General features: G+C 36.9%; 1 protein-coding gene and 1 long non-coding RNA gene across 3 annotated transcripts; one reads left to right on the top strand and one right to left on the bottom strand.

Moving 5' to 3' along the window:
• LOC110012463 lies at positions 1567 to 2520 on the bottom strand. The gene is made up of 2 exons (XR_002287688.1): positions 2408 to 2520; positions 1567 to 1796 (listed from the first exon to the last, which is right to left on the bottom strand). It is a non-coding gene; the product is annotated as an uncharacterized LOC110012463 (long non-coding RNA).
• Positions 2408 to 12079, top strand: LOC105167390 (switch 2). Of its 2 annotated transcripts, none has more exons than XM_011087085.2 (8): positions 2408 to 2908; positions 3825 to 3931; positions 6810 to 7728; positions 8686 to 8933; positions 10233 to 10359; positions 10440 to 10715; positions 10893 to 11163; positions 11427 to 12079. In XM_011087085.2, the coding sequence occupies exons 1-8, from the start codon at positions 2522 to 2524 to the stop codon at positions 11753 to 11755; spliced, it is 2664 nt and encodes an 887-aa protein (XP_011085387.1). In that variant the 5' UTR covers positions 2408 to 2521; the 3' UTR covers positions 11756 to 12079. The 2 variants fall into 2 exon arrangements, with proteins under 2 accessions (XP_011085387.1, XP_011085388.1); XM_011087086.2 differs by having other exon boundaries at positions 2788 to 2916.

Genomic DNA, 18140 nt, shown 5'->3' with positions numbered 1-18140 from the left:
TACAATTGAAGTCGATACTTGGATATACAATGTTCTTTGAGATTAGATACAAGTTCCAACTCCAATTCCTTTCCTCTGTGATAATCAAGTGGCTATTTACATCATTGAAAATCCAATTTTTCATGAGGACTAAAAACCTAGAAATTGATTGTCATATAGTTGGAGACAAGTATAAACAAGGCTTTCTTGCACCTTGGCACGTTCCATCCAAGGACCAATAACTGATATATTAACTAAGGCACTTCCAGGTCCAAGTTTTATGTCCCTTGTCTCCAAGTTAGGACTGATCAAAGTTTTTGATAAGTCCCACTTGAGGAGGGGTTGTAAAGACTCGAGTTTCATGCTTATGCAACTCTCACATGCGTTCACTCTGTTCTGATGATGAAGAGAAGAAGTGCCCAGTATATTTCCACAAGAAGCATTCTTATCAGTTGCACGTTTATTACATGTACAAATACAAGTGTGAGTTTCTTAGTCGTGATCATGTCTTTTACTTTATTGAATTAGTCTAGTTAGTCAATGGAGGTTAGTATGTTAATGGTAATTAATTCAATTAAACATGAAAGGCAGAACTTTGCTTCTGCTTCGTACTATAACACTGTAGCTGCTTCTTCTTCCTCTTCTTGAAAATAATTGCTTGCTTTATGAAAGATTTATCAACAATGGATTGCAGCTGCTCGTTTGTTCCAGCTTCTGATTTCTTTACGATTGGCTTTGTAATTGTAGATGACAGTGGCTGTAGGATTCACAACAGAAGATTGGGGGAGTCTTCCATCAGAAATCACACATTTGAGTTTTGCTGACATTCATATATGAGTTGATTTATGGTTGTCATATAAAGTGAGTTCATATAACAATTTTTTGTCATATGAGTAACATAAGCTATTAATAATTGAGGGTAAATTGCACTTTACTCCCTCAACATATTAAGATTCAAAGTAAACTCCTTATATATAAATATATATATATATATGATAAATTATAATAAGCTCTCTAAGATTCCACATAATTGTAAATACTTGATTATTTACATATCCCTCAAAGTATTGGAGGCTAATAGGGAGGATCTTGTAGTTGAGCTTTACAAGACTAGATATCTCACATGGGGTTCAGTAGTTTAGTCAATTTTTGCAAAATCCCTGCAAGGAGTATTGGGATGCAGCTCTACACTCAGTACAATGTTTAAAGGCTTCCCAATCAACAAGTTTGTATTGCCCTTCTTACAATGAGTTTCAACTGATTGCCTTCCATGATATAGACTGGGCAGCATGTGTGGACACTAGAAGATCTTTGTAAGGGTATTGCATTTTCTCCATCTCGTGGAAATCCACGAAGCAAACAACAGTCTCAAGGTCTGTTGCAGAAGCTGAGCATCCGCGGTATGTGATTTGACTTGGATCACATACTCTGCTGGAAGACCTTGGCATCAACGTGAAAACACCAATACCATTCTTTTGTGACAACAAAGCTGCATTTGCAAATCCGGTATTTCATAAAAGATAAAACCTGAAAATAGACTATCACATTGTGAAGGACAAGTACAAAGAGGGTTTTTTTCAACCAACACATGTTTCATCCAAGATGCAAGTGGCAGACTTGCTTACAAAGCCCCTTGCAAATCCATCTTTCTTGCCAAGTTAGCCTTGGTATCTCTACCCCAAGTCGTACTTCCAGAATTATGGTCTCAGCATCACAAGGAGCAACACTCGCACGTATACAGAGGCGACAAGCAATGTAGCAAGGAGTGTATTAAGCCACCCTTGAGTAGTACTTAGTAATTAGGACTCTCCTACAATCTTGTTGTGCATAAAGACGCATTAGTATAATTGAAAGAGCAACTTACCTGTTATTTCTTCCCTTATTTTCTCAGCACACAATTTTAGTTAATTAAGTTTCTTGGCTTAACAATCACAAGTTTCTTTTGTTAGATTAGGTGGTTAGGGTTAATTAATACACCTTACCTCACACTATTTAATTTCATAAAATATCCTTTTCTCTAACTATTTAATTTTATAAAAATTAATTATAAAGTGTACAAATCTTAGATAATTTTTTTATTTATAAATAATAAATAATATAATTTTAAAAAATATTTTATGTAAATTATGCACATACGTGCAACACTTACTAATTTAAATAATACAACCTTGGCGAGTAAATAAAAGGGAGAATTATACTGTTTTTTGCTAAGTAACTAAAATTTGAAGTAAATAAGTCGGTAATAAGTCAATTGACGATAAATATTAATTTATATTTATTAATATCAATAAATTTAATAATTTTGACTAATGAAAAACTCGTTTGTTAAATAAAAATAAATCTTAAAAATATTAAATAATTTTTTAAATTATAAAAGATTTACTAATAATATTACTAAATTTGATGGGACGTAATAAAAAACTCAAACCTGGTCGGCGACGGCGAGTTGGCGGTTGGTTACAATAAGCTGAAAATAAACACACTGGATTTCAACATACTCTTTCTCTCTTTCAAAATTTCTGACCATCTCCATCCATTCGTCATGTCATTCAACGCTTTCAAAGAGGCACTCAGGCCCTGCAAAACCAATTCTTCATCTTCATCCTCCTCTTCTTCACAAATTCAAATTCCCCTAGAGTTTGACTCCTCAATTGTATCGAGAAAGCCCCCTAAATCCTCCCTCACTCGTCAGCTTTTGCGCCTTCAGGAAGATACTGCTTCCCGTCCGCAAATCCAACTGAAAAGCTTACGGAGAGAGTTCAATTTGAATTCTAGCAGTGAAAATGATGATATTTGTAGAGCTGAGGAGGAGAAAGGGAAGGAAAGTGGACAGGAAGATCCCAAGTTGGAGTCTTTTCGTCACCTTGACCACGCTGGACATTATGAGCCTCTTGTTCTGTCTCTACCGGGCGAAATTCCTGTGGTACAGGTGATGTTGTGAGTGCCCATTTGTTAAAAATTCAAGATGTTTGCCTTTGTTTTGTTTATTTTTAGGTAACGTATATATATTTAACACCTTCTTTCTCTTTTTGGTATTCAATTTTGTTTGTTCACCTCTAACAACATCAGTGATGGTCTTGAGACACATGGAAAGTTTTCTTCTCGTAAATTGGAGGGCTTTCTTTTGAATCTCAACATTGTCGTTTTGTTGCTCCATCTTCAACTACTGGCATTTTCTTAAATGACTGTGGTTTGATGTGTGTGCTTGATTGGTGCGGTTCTATGTCAAAAAATTTTGGCGTTATTGCTATTGCTACGATACGCTTGACATAATATGTAGTGTTTATAGTTCATTTATTTCTTCTAATTTGCATGAAAAAGTGTTTGATTTCTTATATATATATGTTTGTGTCCCAAAGTCCCTTAACTGCAAGGAGGAAGGGGACAATCAGAAATAACCCGTGTTTAGGAAAGAATTGCCTGCAAAAGGGTGTAATTTATCCGTTTTATTGGTGAAAAACCTTACTTGGTCCGTTGCAGAGAAAGGAGGGAGATTAGTTATAGTCTTTAGCACTAAACTTGACACATCATGATTGTACTCTGATTCTCACCCCAATCACTCAGCAATAACTTTTTTGTAATTGTTGAAAATGAAATTCCTTATGCTTTTGTGTTATTGTCCTTGTTGTAGAGATGGTGTTTATTGTGTAAGGACTAAATGTAGGCTCGTGAAGTTGGTTTCACTAATAGGAACACTAGGCACACCTTTAAATTAGCTTATTTAGCAATTTTGGTTGGCCATGCTACATATAATACAAATTCTACATGCACATGTATTTTTTTGTGGTGTACTTTGAATGTTGAAAAGATCCTATGTTTATTTTGTTATTTAACAATTTTTTCAGGTTCCTGCTTCTGTAAATAGTAGACTTCTGGAACATCAGAGAGAAGGAGTGAAGTTTTTGTATAATTTGTACAGGAACAGCCATGGAGGAATTCTAGGAGATGACATGTAAGTTTCTGTTTCAGCTTTTGTCACATTTGCTACGTAGAAGGGATTGTGAAGATAAATGTTTGGTACCTATTTTGTTTTCATCAGCAGCCTTTTCTTTTGCTGCACTATTTGCTTTGTCATTTTTCCTTTTCTTGTTCTCCTGACAAATCATATGCAGCTCTAATCTTTTCTTGATTAAGCTATTCAACAAGGTATGTTAACCTAGAATCCTTGTTTTTGCACTTCCAAGTGCACAGACTTTGATAGGAGGTTGTGAGAATCTTTTGTTGCTTTTCTGGAGATACTGATTCTACTGAAGCTGCAACTCTTTTTGTAGGCGCTTCTTTCTTTTCTACTGATATTGTATTACGACTAGAGATCTGCCGCACTTCCAATACTGGCTTTTTGCCGACTATACAATGTATTTTGAGGACCTCAAAGCCTTAAACATTTTAGCAACTTAAGAAATTCCTGGAAGTATTATAGACTAAAAACATAAATTATTTTGAAATCGGGGTTATGTTGTCCCAACTGGCTTTTGGAAATTGCACCTCAGGTGATTCAACAAAGAATGTCAGCAATTGCCTACTACCTGAACAGATGAGATATTCCTTATATATGTAACTCTTATTAGAATGCATACAAATTGCCTCGATAGTAATCTGATTTTCGTCAAAAGAGTACTTGAACTTTTTACACATCAATCCGCATATGAAAAGAACACACTTTTTACATATCACCATGTCCATTATCCGAAATTATATCACTAATAAGATGCAAAGGAGCAATCAAACCAAAACGTGATGCCTTTTGGGTGTTAATTAAACTATTCCTGGTTTACATTATCATCATCTCCACCCTCCCAATCCATGATGCACTAACCAGCTATTTGATTACCCAACTTCCACTACATGTCAATGTATAAGAAGGCTAAAATAATTTCTTCTACATAATCCAACTATTGCCTTCTCTTGATGTCATGTGCATTCAGTGCTCATTCATTGGTCTATAGTAGTAAATCTGGTTGTTGGAAATACTTATGTTTACATGGGTAAAGTTACATGCAAAATGTTTTAAGTTCCAGGTCTTTCATAAGTACAAAAGCCTCTGCTCTAAGTTGTTCCATTAAAAATATCTAGTTAGAAGACATTGGCTGATCATTGTGCCCTTGCAACTTAAAAATTAAAACAAAAATTGTCAAATTATCAGTTTATAAGTAATCATCTTGCCCATGGTTGTCTTTTGCTTATATGTTTTTGAAGGGTGTACTTTCAATGTGTTATAGGTAAAGGATATACTTGTAATAAGTCCTTAATTAAATTTGATTGTTCTGAAGAATGAAAATGTTTCAAATGTAAACCTCATTTTTTACTTGCCAATTATGAATAAAAGTCAGATATTGAAGTTGAGCTTTAAGAATTGACTCAATCTCAATTTTTATTATTCTAGTCCACTAAGAGGCACATTGTTACAAAGTATAAATTGATTTTTCCCCTCTACTTCCCTCCATGAGTTACCCCTCGTGTCTCTCCATCTCTTTCTCCCTTTCTCTTTTTTCCTGCTCCTTACTACCATCACCTCATCTTCCTCCTCTCTGCCTCTGAAGCTGCCTATCTTCTCATTTCTGGACTTCTCCTTCTCTCTCTGTCATTGTCGTCCTGCCTTGTTTTATTATCACATTTACGCTCTCTCTTCAGCCACCCTCTTCTCTCTTTTCCTCCTCTATGCTGTCTGTCTTCCTCCTTACAGCGTACACTTCGCTACATACTTCCAAGTGTGCATAGTGAAAGGCAAGACAATCATACAAAAGGTACTCCAATAACTCACTTTTCTTTTACAATTTCAAGATTTATTGTTAGCCTATCTTATATTTGAGAATGCCAAGAAATAGTAAACAAAGGCTAATATCTATCCCCGAAGAACTGATTTTTTTCCACTTGGTGGTTATACTTTTGGAACAATGTTTCATTAACTTTTCCCCCTCTTTTTACTTATTACAAAACACCTACCTCTAAGTGTTACATGATTACATCTTACAAAGGGAATATTTTTATCAGTAATATATGAAGATAATTTGGGTGGGGGCTAAAATAAGCTCAGTAAATGTTTTTCTAAATCTTCATTTTCGAAAACCCTAATGACAGGGAAAGCTTGATACACTTGATAAACTTAGATGGGAAGTTTTTGCAATTATGAAAGAACAAGGAATGGTAATTTAATTATTTCAAAGGGGAGGTAAGCATCTGTATCTCCATCTTAATGCGATTTTCGTACGTTATGACTTAGTGGGCTGCGGTATGGGCTAAATGCTTTGTGCTTGTGCCCGTTTCTTCGGCATTCATTGAAGTGGCATCTCCTAGGATTTGTTCTGTGAAGGACTGATTACCCATCAGATGGGGATCCTCTTTAATGAATTATTGTTTGGTTGTACATAATAGAGGGGTAGTCATGTGATAAAACTGTTCAAAGAGGTCTTAGCGAAAGTGAAAACAGCCATCTAATTACCCTATCAGCTTCATATTTTCCAGTTCTCTTAGTAGCTTGTCGAAATGAAAATAATATTCTGGATCAGCTGTTGCTTCTGAACAGGAGCTGATTGTGATTCTTAATTAATATTTGCATCTTAATCTCTTTTTGATATCTGATAAACCCATTACAACTCATGGTCCCACTTGTTATGGAGCATAGTTAAATTTGCATGTAATATTATGAAAGCATTGTTATGGTCCCATATCTGAAAGTTTCTGGTTGGTGATTATGGTTTCGCTATCAGTTACATTTTTATATTCTTCTTCTTGGTTTATTTGCTACTTATACTTCTATTTCCATCTCTCATCATATTTAAGCTAATTCTTTCTACGTTTCTTTTTTGGATTTGATGATGTGCTTGCATCAGGGGATTGGGAAAGACCATTCAGACAATTGCTTTCTTGGCTGCTGTTTTTGGAAAGGGTTCAGAGCCTGACTTAACACCTCAGAAGGGAAAACTGAAGAAGGGTCCTGTACTGATCATTTGCCCAAGTTCTGTTATTCTTAACTGGGAAAGTGAATTTTCTAAATGGTCCACATTTAGTGTTTCTGTTTACCATGGGCCAAATCGTGATTTAATAATGGACAAACTAGAAGCAAATGATGTTGAGATTCTTATAACCAGCTTTGACACATATAGGATACAAGGAAGCATTTTGTCAGATATCCAGTGGGAGATTGTGGTTATTGATGAGGCACATAGACTTAAGAATGAAAAATCGAAACTGTATATAGAATGTTTGAAGATTAGAACCCTGAAGCGATATGGTCTTACAGGAACTATAATGCAGAACAAAATAATGGAATTATTCAATCTATTTGACTTGGTGGTACCTGGTAAGTTGGGGACACGGGAACATTTTCGAGAATTTTATGATGAACCTCTCAAGCATGGGCAGAGGTCAAGTGCTCCACAACGATTTATCCAAGTTGCTAATGAGAGAAAAGAACACTTGTTGTTAGTACTACGAAAATATATGCTTAGAAGGACAAAAGAAGAAACGATAGGGCATCTTATGATGGGGAAGGAAGATAATGTTGTATTTTGTGCCATGAGTGAGTTGCAAAAACGGGTTTATCTCAGGGTATTGCAGCTACCTGACATCCAATGTCTTGTTAATAAGGACCTTCCATGCAGTTGTGGGAGCCCTCTTAAACAAGTTGAATGTTGCAAAAGGACAGTTCCAAATGGTCTTGTCTGGCCTTATCTTCATAGGGAGAATCCGGAGGGTTGTGATTCTTGCCCTTTTTGCCTTGTCCTTCCATGCCTGGTCAAGCTTCAGCAGGTATCTATTTCTGGTGGACTTTTTCTGTATATTTGCTGGCTCTTTCTAAATAAGCGATTATGGTGACAATTGCCTAATGGATTACTATAATTTGAGTGGATTACTATAATTTGAGTAAAATTATTGTGATAGTGGGAATAGGAAAAGGATGGGCGTAAAAAATGAAATGGAATGTATCCCACATATAAAGACTTATTAGCTTTTTTTCGGCATGATTATCAGTTGATCGGCTATGATGATTGTGAATGTTCTTTCTATATGAAAGAGTGGTTAATTTCTTGCTTTTGATGAAGCATACTGTGTCTGAGTTCTTTTCGTGTTCTCTAGGTTAAATTTTTTCTCCACAGTTTTAACTTTTTTGGTTTGCTTTAGGGATCATAAATCCTGCTCCGTGCCTCCTTTTGAGTTGTTAAAGAAGGCAAGAGTGTTAATTTTATTTCTGTTTCAACTAATCTGTCTTTTAGCATCGTAGTTCTTATTTGCATTGAGGGGAACTTGCCAATTATCTAGTTTGGTTTTCGGTTACTTTATATAAGTATAGTCCCAATTCAGATTCAGAAGAAAAAGACGATTATTATAACTGGAGTTAAGGAAGGTTTTCCCCTGTTTAAACTGAAGATAACGGCCCTGGGTTGGATGGAGCATACTGAATAATATTGAGTATAACTATCTCCAGCTGTATTAATCATTTATTCTCCATGATACAACCGAAATAAGCTATTAATATTGTTTTTTACTTTTCCTTTTGGGAAAATAGCTAGGTCCGGTTTGAGTGTGCCATTACATTCTGATAGTACACCACCATTAGTGTTGGAATTGAAGATTTACTGGGTCTATTTTAATAGGAGAATGATGCTAATAGCAGAACATAGCTTTCAGCATTGTTTCTTCTAAGGTTTACCTTCCTTCTTTTGTACTTTCCATTTCACTTTTGGTACATTATGTGACTTACAACAGATAAGCAATCACCTGGAGCTTATCAAGCCTAATCCAAAAGATGACCGAGAGAAGCAAAGCAAGGATGCAGAATTTGCTGCTGCTGTATTTGATATTGATAGTGAGTTAGTGGGAGGTACCAGCCAAAATGATAGTTTCGTGGGTGTGAGTGATGTTAGACATTGTGGAAAAATGAGAGCTTTGGAGAGATTGATGCATTCCTGGATTTCCATTGGTGACAAGATTCTTCTCTTCAGTTATTCAGTGAGGTAATTGCTGGAAAACCACATTTCCCTGCCTCAAGGGGTGTATTCTACTTGGTGCAACTCAGGCTCCAATTGCTCCTAGTATATTTCATCGTGGTTATTGTGATTGGAATAAACAAGATGCAATTGGAGATTAAAAAAAGCTAATGTTGAAGGGGGAGAGAAAATTGGAAAGCAGAGACAAGAAAGCTACCAAGATTATTTGATCTTGCAGTAAATTATGCATCTGAAAAACTACAAGTAATTTTAGCATGCATGTCCAAAGCTTATTTTTGCAGATGTAATCTAATTAATAAGGGCCCGAATGTCTTGAAATATCTTTCTTTGATATGATTGTTGATTAGAATAATCTTTTATTCAGACAGTGCGGTATTGACAAGTGAAAGGGAACGAAAATCAGGGGAGTTGTCAAGCTGCACATCTACCTGTCAACTGAAGCATAACTTTCAGAAAACTGCTGTGCGTGAAATATTTTATTGAATTACAGTAGCTGAATAGGATTATCTTTCATTGTCACATAATTGGCTGTCCTTTTATGAACTTGTATTGCTTTCACTTTGAAAATATGAGATCTGATGCATGAATTCTGGAATATGCAATAGCAGCCTATATGCAAGCTTTTCTGCAAGAGCCAGCCAGCGGTTATAGTTTTCTGATGGGGAGTTTACTATATGCATTTGCTCTTATTGTGTTAGATTACTATGACTGGGAGCATCATTATTTTCTTGTTTGGGAGGTATTCTTTATTTTTCTACTCGACTTTGTAAGCATTTTCTGAGTCGTAAAATGTACAGAGCTATGAGGCCCTGCCAGCACCCTCTCTTCTCATGGTCCAAAATGTCATTGTGACTTAAGCCCACAAGTCATATAGAACGCAGCACGCATTGCCTCCCCTTTGTTCATCTCTGAAAATGTAATTCTGTCTCATTGTCTGATCCTTTTTTATTGGCTATCTTTATGGTGGCATTGCATAGCCCACTTTTAGATTCAGCCTTACATTAACCTTGGTTGTGATTGAGTATTTTTCGTGCTCATAATAACATCTAATGCTGCTATAGGACACAGCACATTGCCTGCTCCTATCATGGAGGCTACCTTCATCTCTGACAAAACAATTCTGTCTCATTGCCTTTGTTTTTGCTCTATTTTTTTTGGGGGGTGTATCACTCTCTTTTAGTTCATTTTTCCATTTGCCTCTGTCATCATTGAGTGTTTTCTCGTGTTCATTAAGCACATCTATGCTGCTGAAAGATGTTGGTTTGTGTCACATGTACTCTTACCAAAGAATGTGTTGTCTAGCAGGATGCTGGATATACTTGAAAAGTTCATAATACGCAAAGGCTATAGCTTTTCAAGACTAGATGGTTCTACTCCAGCTAGTCAGCGCCAGTCTCTTGTAGATGACTTTAACTCAAGTCCAAGTAAACAGGTAAAAGTTTCATAACAGACACGAGGTTGGAGTGTAATTATGTTTAATCTTTTAATGAAAAGCTGAACTTCTGATTTCAGGTATTCCTGATTTCGACTAGAGCTGGTGGACTTGGTCTAAATCTTGTTAGTGCAAATCGGGTAGTAATATTCGATCCAAACTGGAACCCTGCTCAGGATTTACAGGCGCAAGATCGGTCATTTCGTTTTGGTCAGAAACGGCATGTAACTGTTTTCCGTCTTCTTGCAGCAGGTTCTCTTGAGGAACTTGTCTACATGAGGCAGGTATATAAGCAACAGTTATCAAATATTGCTGTTGCTGGGAAAGTGGAAAAGCGATACTTTGAAGGCGTACAGGTAGAGAACCCCTGTGTGTCTTGCTGTTTCAAAATTCTGTTTGTTTGTCTTGACGTTTGCATAGAAAGCTGCTTGCTTTGTTCCAAATTTCTACCAGCATATAGTCATGTATTTCATCATTCCAACTCATTTGAAAGATGTTTTTATTCTATCTCCCCCTTATTTTGAACTTTGAAGGATTGCAAGAAGTTTCAGGGCGAGCTGTTTGGTATCTGCAATTTGTTCCGTGATCTTTCTGATAAGCTTTTCACAAGTGAGATCCTGGAATTCCATGAGAAAGAAGAAAAAGAATACAATCACATTCGTAATGCTGAGCTTGACTTGACTGAACTTGGCATCGATTTTGATCCTCAGAAAAAAACAGCTGCTAGGAAATCAGTGATATATGCAAGTAATGATCCTAAGGATAAGAGGAAGACAAGACTCAATCCAGTGCTTGAAGATCTTGGTGAGTTTGATTACTTCCCAGTTTTTGTGTTCTTGTAACTTTTTGTCTATTGTTCCATGAAGAATATACACTGTGTGAATTGGGCAAATATTCTATAGCTGGGAGCATGTAGATTCACAGCGAGAGGGTCCATAGTTTTGTCTCAAGGGAGTTGTCTATTAAGACACTCTGAGTACTTTAATTCTGATAGTATATATAAATGTAACTGTTTGGTTTCTATTTTCTGTTTTCTCAACTAAACTAATTTTGCTTTCTTCTTTTAGGTGTTGTATATTCTCATCGCAATGAAGACATTGTTAACTTTGGATCTGGGATCCAGGTGGAGGGAAAACCGAGCATGGGCTTAAAGGAAGATGTGAATCAGCCATGCTCCCCTGCTGAGGAAAGAAAAGAATCAGATGCAGATGAAGTTGGAGTAAAGGAGACTTCTGAAGTTTCTGATTCATCCAAGAGAAGGAAAAGTGACCATTGCAGCCTTCTTGCTCTGCTCATGGGCATGGAGGAGGTTGAATTAAACAAGTTATTACTTTCAGATCCTCCAGAGTGTCAAGAACCGCTTCAGGAAAATGAGGATCAGATTCCTAATGGCTGAGAAGTCTTCTTTCTTTGTGCTTGGCAAATCCCCACTGTTTCAAATTTGCATAGATGTACAGGTAATGTTATCTCTTTGAACCAGATATGTACATTGTAGTTGTGGTCATTGTAAGCTGGAAAAAAGTGACATTGTTGTCAATATGCTATGTGGTATGATTTAATGTTTTGAGTATGATGTTAAGAATGTTAGTTTCTCTGTAACACACCGGTCATGGTGGGCACATTGATCAAGAATGCCTTGTTGGCATGTTTGCTAAAGTGAGTCCCAAACCTGAAACTGTTGTGTACCTTGGAATTAAAAGTCAATTGCACTTTCATTCAAGATCTAGCCTATCGCACTCGATCGGTAAACTCAATGCAATTATCACCATTTGTATCTTCTACAAAACCCCAAAAGGACTGTTAATCAAGTTGTGGTGATCCTCACCTGAGAAGCAGTGGCTGCCTGCTGCCGCAGCAAAACCACAAACGGATGGTCTGTCCTGGGGTTTGTTGTGAAACGCATGGGCACTTGTGGACTTGCGAAGATTGGAATTCACAGCCGCATTTAGTGTTGGAAAGCGGAAGCTAAATTACATTGACTATGAAGAATGTATCGGTTCTTCTGATGGTGTACAGCAGAGGAAAAACAAGATCACAATTTTAACAACCTTAATGTGGCAAATTTCAAATCAACGGTTTTCCTGATGGTGTACACTGAAGTTTTTCACTATACCATTTGTTGGAACATCATTGAAAATATATAATTCGTCATTTTATATGGCTGTACAATAATTACCATTGATCCATAATCTTGATTCAATGAAAACTATGACTTGAAGAACCAGTAGGGAAGGTGGGGGGAGGGTTCACAATGATCAAATTCACGTCTGCAACAATTGGAGCACAAAAGGATACATATACGATATGACTTTTCATACGTTTGTTTTGTAATGGCGCATGAGTTGTTGTGTTATTGCACATGATTTGTTAGCAAGTAGGAGTTTTGGTTATGCTCAAAAAACGTTTATGCATATTTTGTTAGAATTAATATCTTAACTTATCAATGTGCTGCCTAGATCCAATTGGATCCAACAACGACTTCAAGTCAATGCTGCCTAGACCCAATTGGATCCAACAACGACCCCTAGACCCAATTGGATCCAACAACGACCTCAAGCCAATGTGCTGCCTAGACCCAATTGGATCCAACAACGACCTCAAGCCATTTCTCGAATTGATGCCACTATCTCCTTTTTGAACTCTTTGGATCAATCCAATTGATTTGTAATTAATGTACCATATCTCCTGGGTAGTTTAGAAATTCTAGCCAGCCTTCTCAAAATTCGAGTATACTATGTATAGGTGCTTGCACTGTCATAGGTGGTGAATCACTCTAGTCTTCAAGTTGTAACCCTTCACTTTGAGTATCCAAGAATATTTTGTTTCTTGATACAGAAGACTTTTTGTTTTGAAAGGGCATTGAATTAGTAACTCATAGTTTCTTGTTGGATAGCCAAAAGAACCGTATAAAATGGATCTTGTATCCCACTTAACTTTCACTAGTCTCTTAAGGTAGGCAAGACACTCCCATATCCTTAGATATTTGTAAGAAGATGTCATATTCATTCCATATCCCATATGGCATTCATATATATGTTGATGGTATTTATTTATTTACAAGGGTAAAAAGGTAATCTTTTACATACAAATCATACAATAAAAACATACACCTTATCATACTACATAATTTTCAACACCACTATAAATACTCAAAAATATTATCTTTTATGAGGTAGGACTATTCATTGATTTGACCTCTCATACTTGTAAAAAACTCTCTCAAAATCGACATTGATTCACTTGGTACGCAATCGTGTCGTGGGCAAAATTTCTATTTCATCCTTTTGTTAAAATCAAAACCACATCATTGACGCCGTCTGTAGGTAAAATTTGTCTCGACACTGAGAATGCAAAATTTGTCCCTTTTGGACACGATCAACAAAGCTCAAGTGAACAGGGCGAAACAAGAACCTCTTCGCGAACAGTCGCCACCTCAGGAGGTGACCCCCTACCTCATGAACAAGCTCCCCACAAGGGGAGATCCCCACCATGTCGACAATCTCCACCCGCGCCTCCCAGGAGAACACTCCCCCCGAAAGTTCCACCTCAAGAACCGATGGTCCAACTGACACAAAAGGCTTTGTTGATCCTAATTCGCAATGCATCTACTCGAGCGGCGGCACAAACCGTGGCCCAATTTGTAGCATAACAACCCGTGAACCCCGCCCCCTCCTTCCCCTCGCAGAAGTCGAGAATTATCCTCGGCTCCCGAGGAGGAGGAGCATAGGTAAGAGGAAGTGAACAGCAAAATCTCTCGACCTGAGGGTGCACAGACCCAAGATCAAAACCCCACAATCGAGAATCATTAGCTCCCCTACCGCTTAGGAGAGCCGAGGATCCTTATTTGCTATGGGCTGTCGCCCCTCATCGGCGAAGCCCTTTCTCCTCCACAATTTTACCGAAGTACTTCCAATGGGTGTCAAAGTATCAAATATGTCAGAATACGATGGAACAGGGGACCCGCAAGAACACTTGGACAAATTTATGCTAAATCGATTGGTACGACTTGAGTGACGCTGCCTATTGCAAGGTCTTCCGCACCACTCTCTCTAAACGTGTTTTAGCATGGTTCAACCAACTGCAGGCTAGTACTATCTCCAGCCTCGAGTAGTTGACTCAACTTTTTTTGCATCACTTCTCCATGCAAGAAAGTCCCGAGAACGGCCGCATATTTGTTCACCATTCGCTAGAGAGAAAATGAACCATTAAGAGATTACGTTGAAAGGTTTGTATAGGCAGTGCACGAGGTGCCGCATGTCAATCACGAGTTGTTGGCCAATATAATTCTACAAAATTTGCTACTAGGAAGATTAAAAGAATCTATAGCTGCAAAACCCCTAGCTCTCTAGAAGACTTACTCATGCGATCACAAAAATTTATTAGAATTGAGGAGTCCAATATTTTAGACACTTCCCTTGGGTCAAGAGGAAAGGTCAAGAAGCGGACATTGTCTTAAAGGGTTCTTGATAAGGGGATATTGCCTCAAAGGATATTTATTCATATCCCAGAGTCGGTCTTTTACCAATTTCAAAGGGATATAAAGTTTTCGGGACAACATTATTAACGGAGATCTCAATGAAGTTCCGTCTATGGGGTTCCAGGGCAATAGCGGCTTTTGCCTATAGGCAAATGACGATTTTTGCCTCTAGGGTCCTCTTGAAACTATAGGGATCTCTACGTCTAAATTAATTTGGTTTGTGACTACGACAAGAAAACTAACTTCATTACTTAAAACTCGTAATACAATGTCTTAGGAAAAACCAAAAGGGTAAAAGGATATGTTAAGCTACTACTCGAGTTTTTTCATATTACAAGTGAAAGTCAAAAAATAATTTTTCCCACGTAGGGTCACTCGGCCCACGGTCAAATTGACGTCCTTGTTGGATGGTGGTTGATATATTCCTTCAAATGTTTCCATTGGATCAATTTTTCTATCTCATTCTTCAGGTGATGGCATTCCTCCATCGCGTGCCCTCTGTCCCAGTGAAAACAACAATACTTATCGAATTTGAGTCTGTTGGGGTTATCTTTCATCTTTTTCAGCCATTGACTGATTAGCCCTTGTTGTTCCGCCACAACTAATATCTCCCCACTAGATGCATTCAAGGGGCTGTAGTGCGTGAACCCCATCGTTGGTAAATGTTTGTGCTCTAAAGTGTACGATAGAGTCAACTGGAATTTCCTCCTTACAGTTCTGCAGAAGATGGGTTTCCCTCACAAATTCCTCACTCTTATCAAGCATGCCATCCAAAACTATTAGTTTACTATTCTTGTTAATGGAGAAACGACATAATTTTTTAAATTATTTTAGGGTTTAAGACAAGGGGATCCACTCTCCTCAGCTCTCTTTATTCTATCAGCAGAAACACTCTCAAGAGGCCTCGATCTCCTCTTTAATGAGAACCCCGGTATGTTCTATCATACTAACTGCAAGGTTAAGATATCATATCTTTCATACTCCGATTATGATATCTTGTTCACAAATTGCGAGAAGGATTGTTTGATCAAACTAATGCAATTCTTGCAAATCTTCAAGGAATCCTCCGAGCAGAAAATCAATCATGCAAAAAGTGTCTTCATTCCCAAAAAAAAAAAAAAGCTAACCTAATGGCACATTGAATCAAACATATCACCAGTTTCTCAAGGAAGGCACTTCCCGTTACCTACCGTGGTGCTCCTCTATACAAGGAAACAAGAAGAGAATTCTTTAGATTTTCCAATCGAATAGATCTCTGTCTTCCCACAGTGTCTCTCCTGTGGTAATTATATTCGAATTTTCTTGGTTGTCCCCTGATGATGAGGCTCCAGAGTTCATGCTTTTTATGAATTTATCCATAGTATTAGATTTTCATATTTTGATCTTTTTTCGAATCAGACAACGATTTATTGCGGCACAATAAAGTCAAGTAAGCCGACTTATAACGTGTCGAAGTTCGATTCTCAAACTATGAATTTCTATATATGGATATACTCAAGATTTGCATGGCTCTGATACCATTTGTACCAGGATATCACAAACCAAGAATAATTTGAATATAACAACCATATTTGAAACTATGTAAGGAATTATAAAGATCCAAAAAGATTGAATTATAACAATAAATTATATAAAGTAAGAAATTATACAACAACAGAATAAATTTATGAAGTAGAAATTAAGGCAATTATGAGTTCAAGAAAAACTTACTTGGATATCCGAATTTGTTTACAAAGAATCTATAGAAACTTTTTTGGATGTACAAAGAAACTAATCATCCAAGACATCATATTTTTGTAAGAAGTGAATGAAGAGGAAATAGATGAAGTACAATAGAAAGAACTTGAAAGAAGAGATGAAGAACAAGAGAGAGAACTTGAATGAATGCTAGAATAGACAGAGTGTGAGAATGGTTCTCCAGAATAAGTTGTATCCTTCTTTCCACAAATGCCTCCATTTATAGAAATGCTTGGCCTTCATCATATAGTTGAATTATTGCTGTTTGTGGCTGTCCATCAAACCTCCATAATGCTACAAGTTGTCTGGAAAAGCTGATATGAATTTTCGGATTTTTGATTTTTGATTTTTTTTTCACATCATGATTACATCATTTTCTAAATGGAATTTGTTATAACAATAAAATTTATTACAACAATAATAATTTTTACATTAAACTGAACTTTTACAGAATTGGACTAAAAATGCCGAAACAATCATCTTCATTTTCATCTCCAAGGTGAATTGGTGGTGGTGAGTCTTCCTTGTCACTTTGAATTTCCTCAAGAATTCTCTACATTTCTTCAGTTGTTGTTGATTTTGCAATTCTTGCGGATAAATTGTTTTTTCTCAATAAAAATTGTTCCTGTTCTGAATTGAATTCTTTGCCAAGAATTGTTGACGTTTTGCACATTGTAGAATTTTGCTTGAACCACTCCAATATTGATGTTTGTTCAAATGTTTCGGTATTCATTTTGTCCCACCATTTTACACAACATTTTTTCCCTAAGGAAAATATGATTGTATCTTCATCAATTTAGATGGACTTGAATTGGGGCTCAATTTTTAGAATCCAGGTCAGATTAAATTGGATATAGAATTTGAGTAAGTTGGGGAGATGTTTTCCTGGAAACATACTGGTTTTGAGATTTTCTTTGAAGAATTTGAATGCATCTTGGACTGGTTGAGGAAGAATATGTGGTTCTGGACCAAAGTAGTACCACCATCTGACAAACCAGTTTGGAATTTTTTTGGGAGAAATTTTGGTGCCAAAAAGAAAATAGAAGGACATGGTATTTTTTTCATTTTGTTTAGGAAGGAAATGTTGGAAGGCTTTGATATAGTCCCAATAGGATATCAAAGGATATTTTTTATTTGGTATGTTTTTGAGCTCATAGGGACTTTTTCCCCAATCGGTCAAAGAAAGGATGGAGTTTATGAAAATTTTTCAGTAGCCAATTTGTGAGGAGTTGGCTGGGGCTCCTTTGGGAGGCATATTTTAAATAAAGATGGATCTGGTAGAGACAAAAATGTCTTCATAGAATTGTTGGGTTTTTTGAGGATCTTCATAAATCCTGTTGTGATCTTCATCAAGAATCATTGTTGCCATCAAGACAGGATTATCTTGAGTTTGGTCATTTATCCACTCATCCTCAATTACACAATCGAGGTGGAAATCTGTTTTCTCAAAATATGGGAAAATTGGCGAATTTGATTGGGAACTGGTAGGCCTAGCAGTAGAAGTACCTGCTATGTCTTTATAGGTTTGAGTAAGTTTGGAAGGTGCCAAAGGAATTGGTTTTCCCAA

The sequence above is a fragment of the Sesamum indicum genome, linkage group LG8 (assembly GCF_000512975.1).
Source record: "Sesamum indicum cultivar Zhongzhi No. 13 linkage group LG8, S_indicum_v1.0, whole genome shotgun sequence".
Classification (NCBI taxonomy): Eukaryota; Viridiplantae; Streptophyta; class Magnoliopsida; order Lamiales; family Pedaliaceae; genus Sesamum; species Sesamum indicum.
This window is presented reverse-complemented; position numbering and strand designations above follow the sequence as displayed.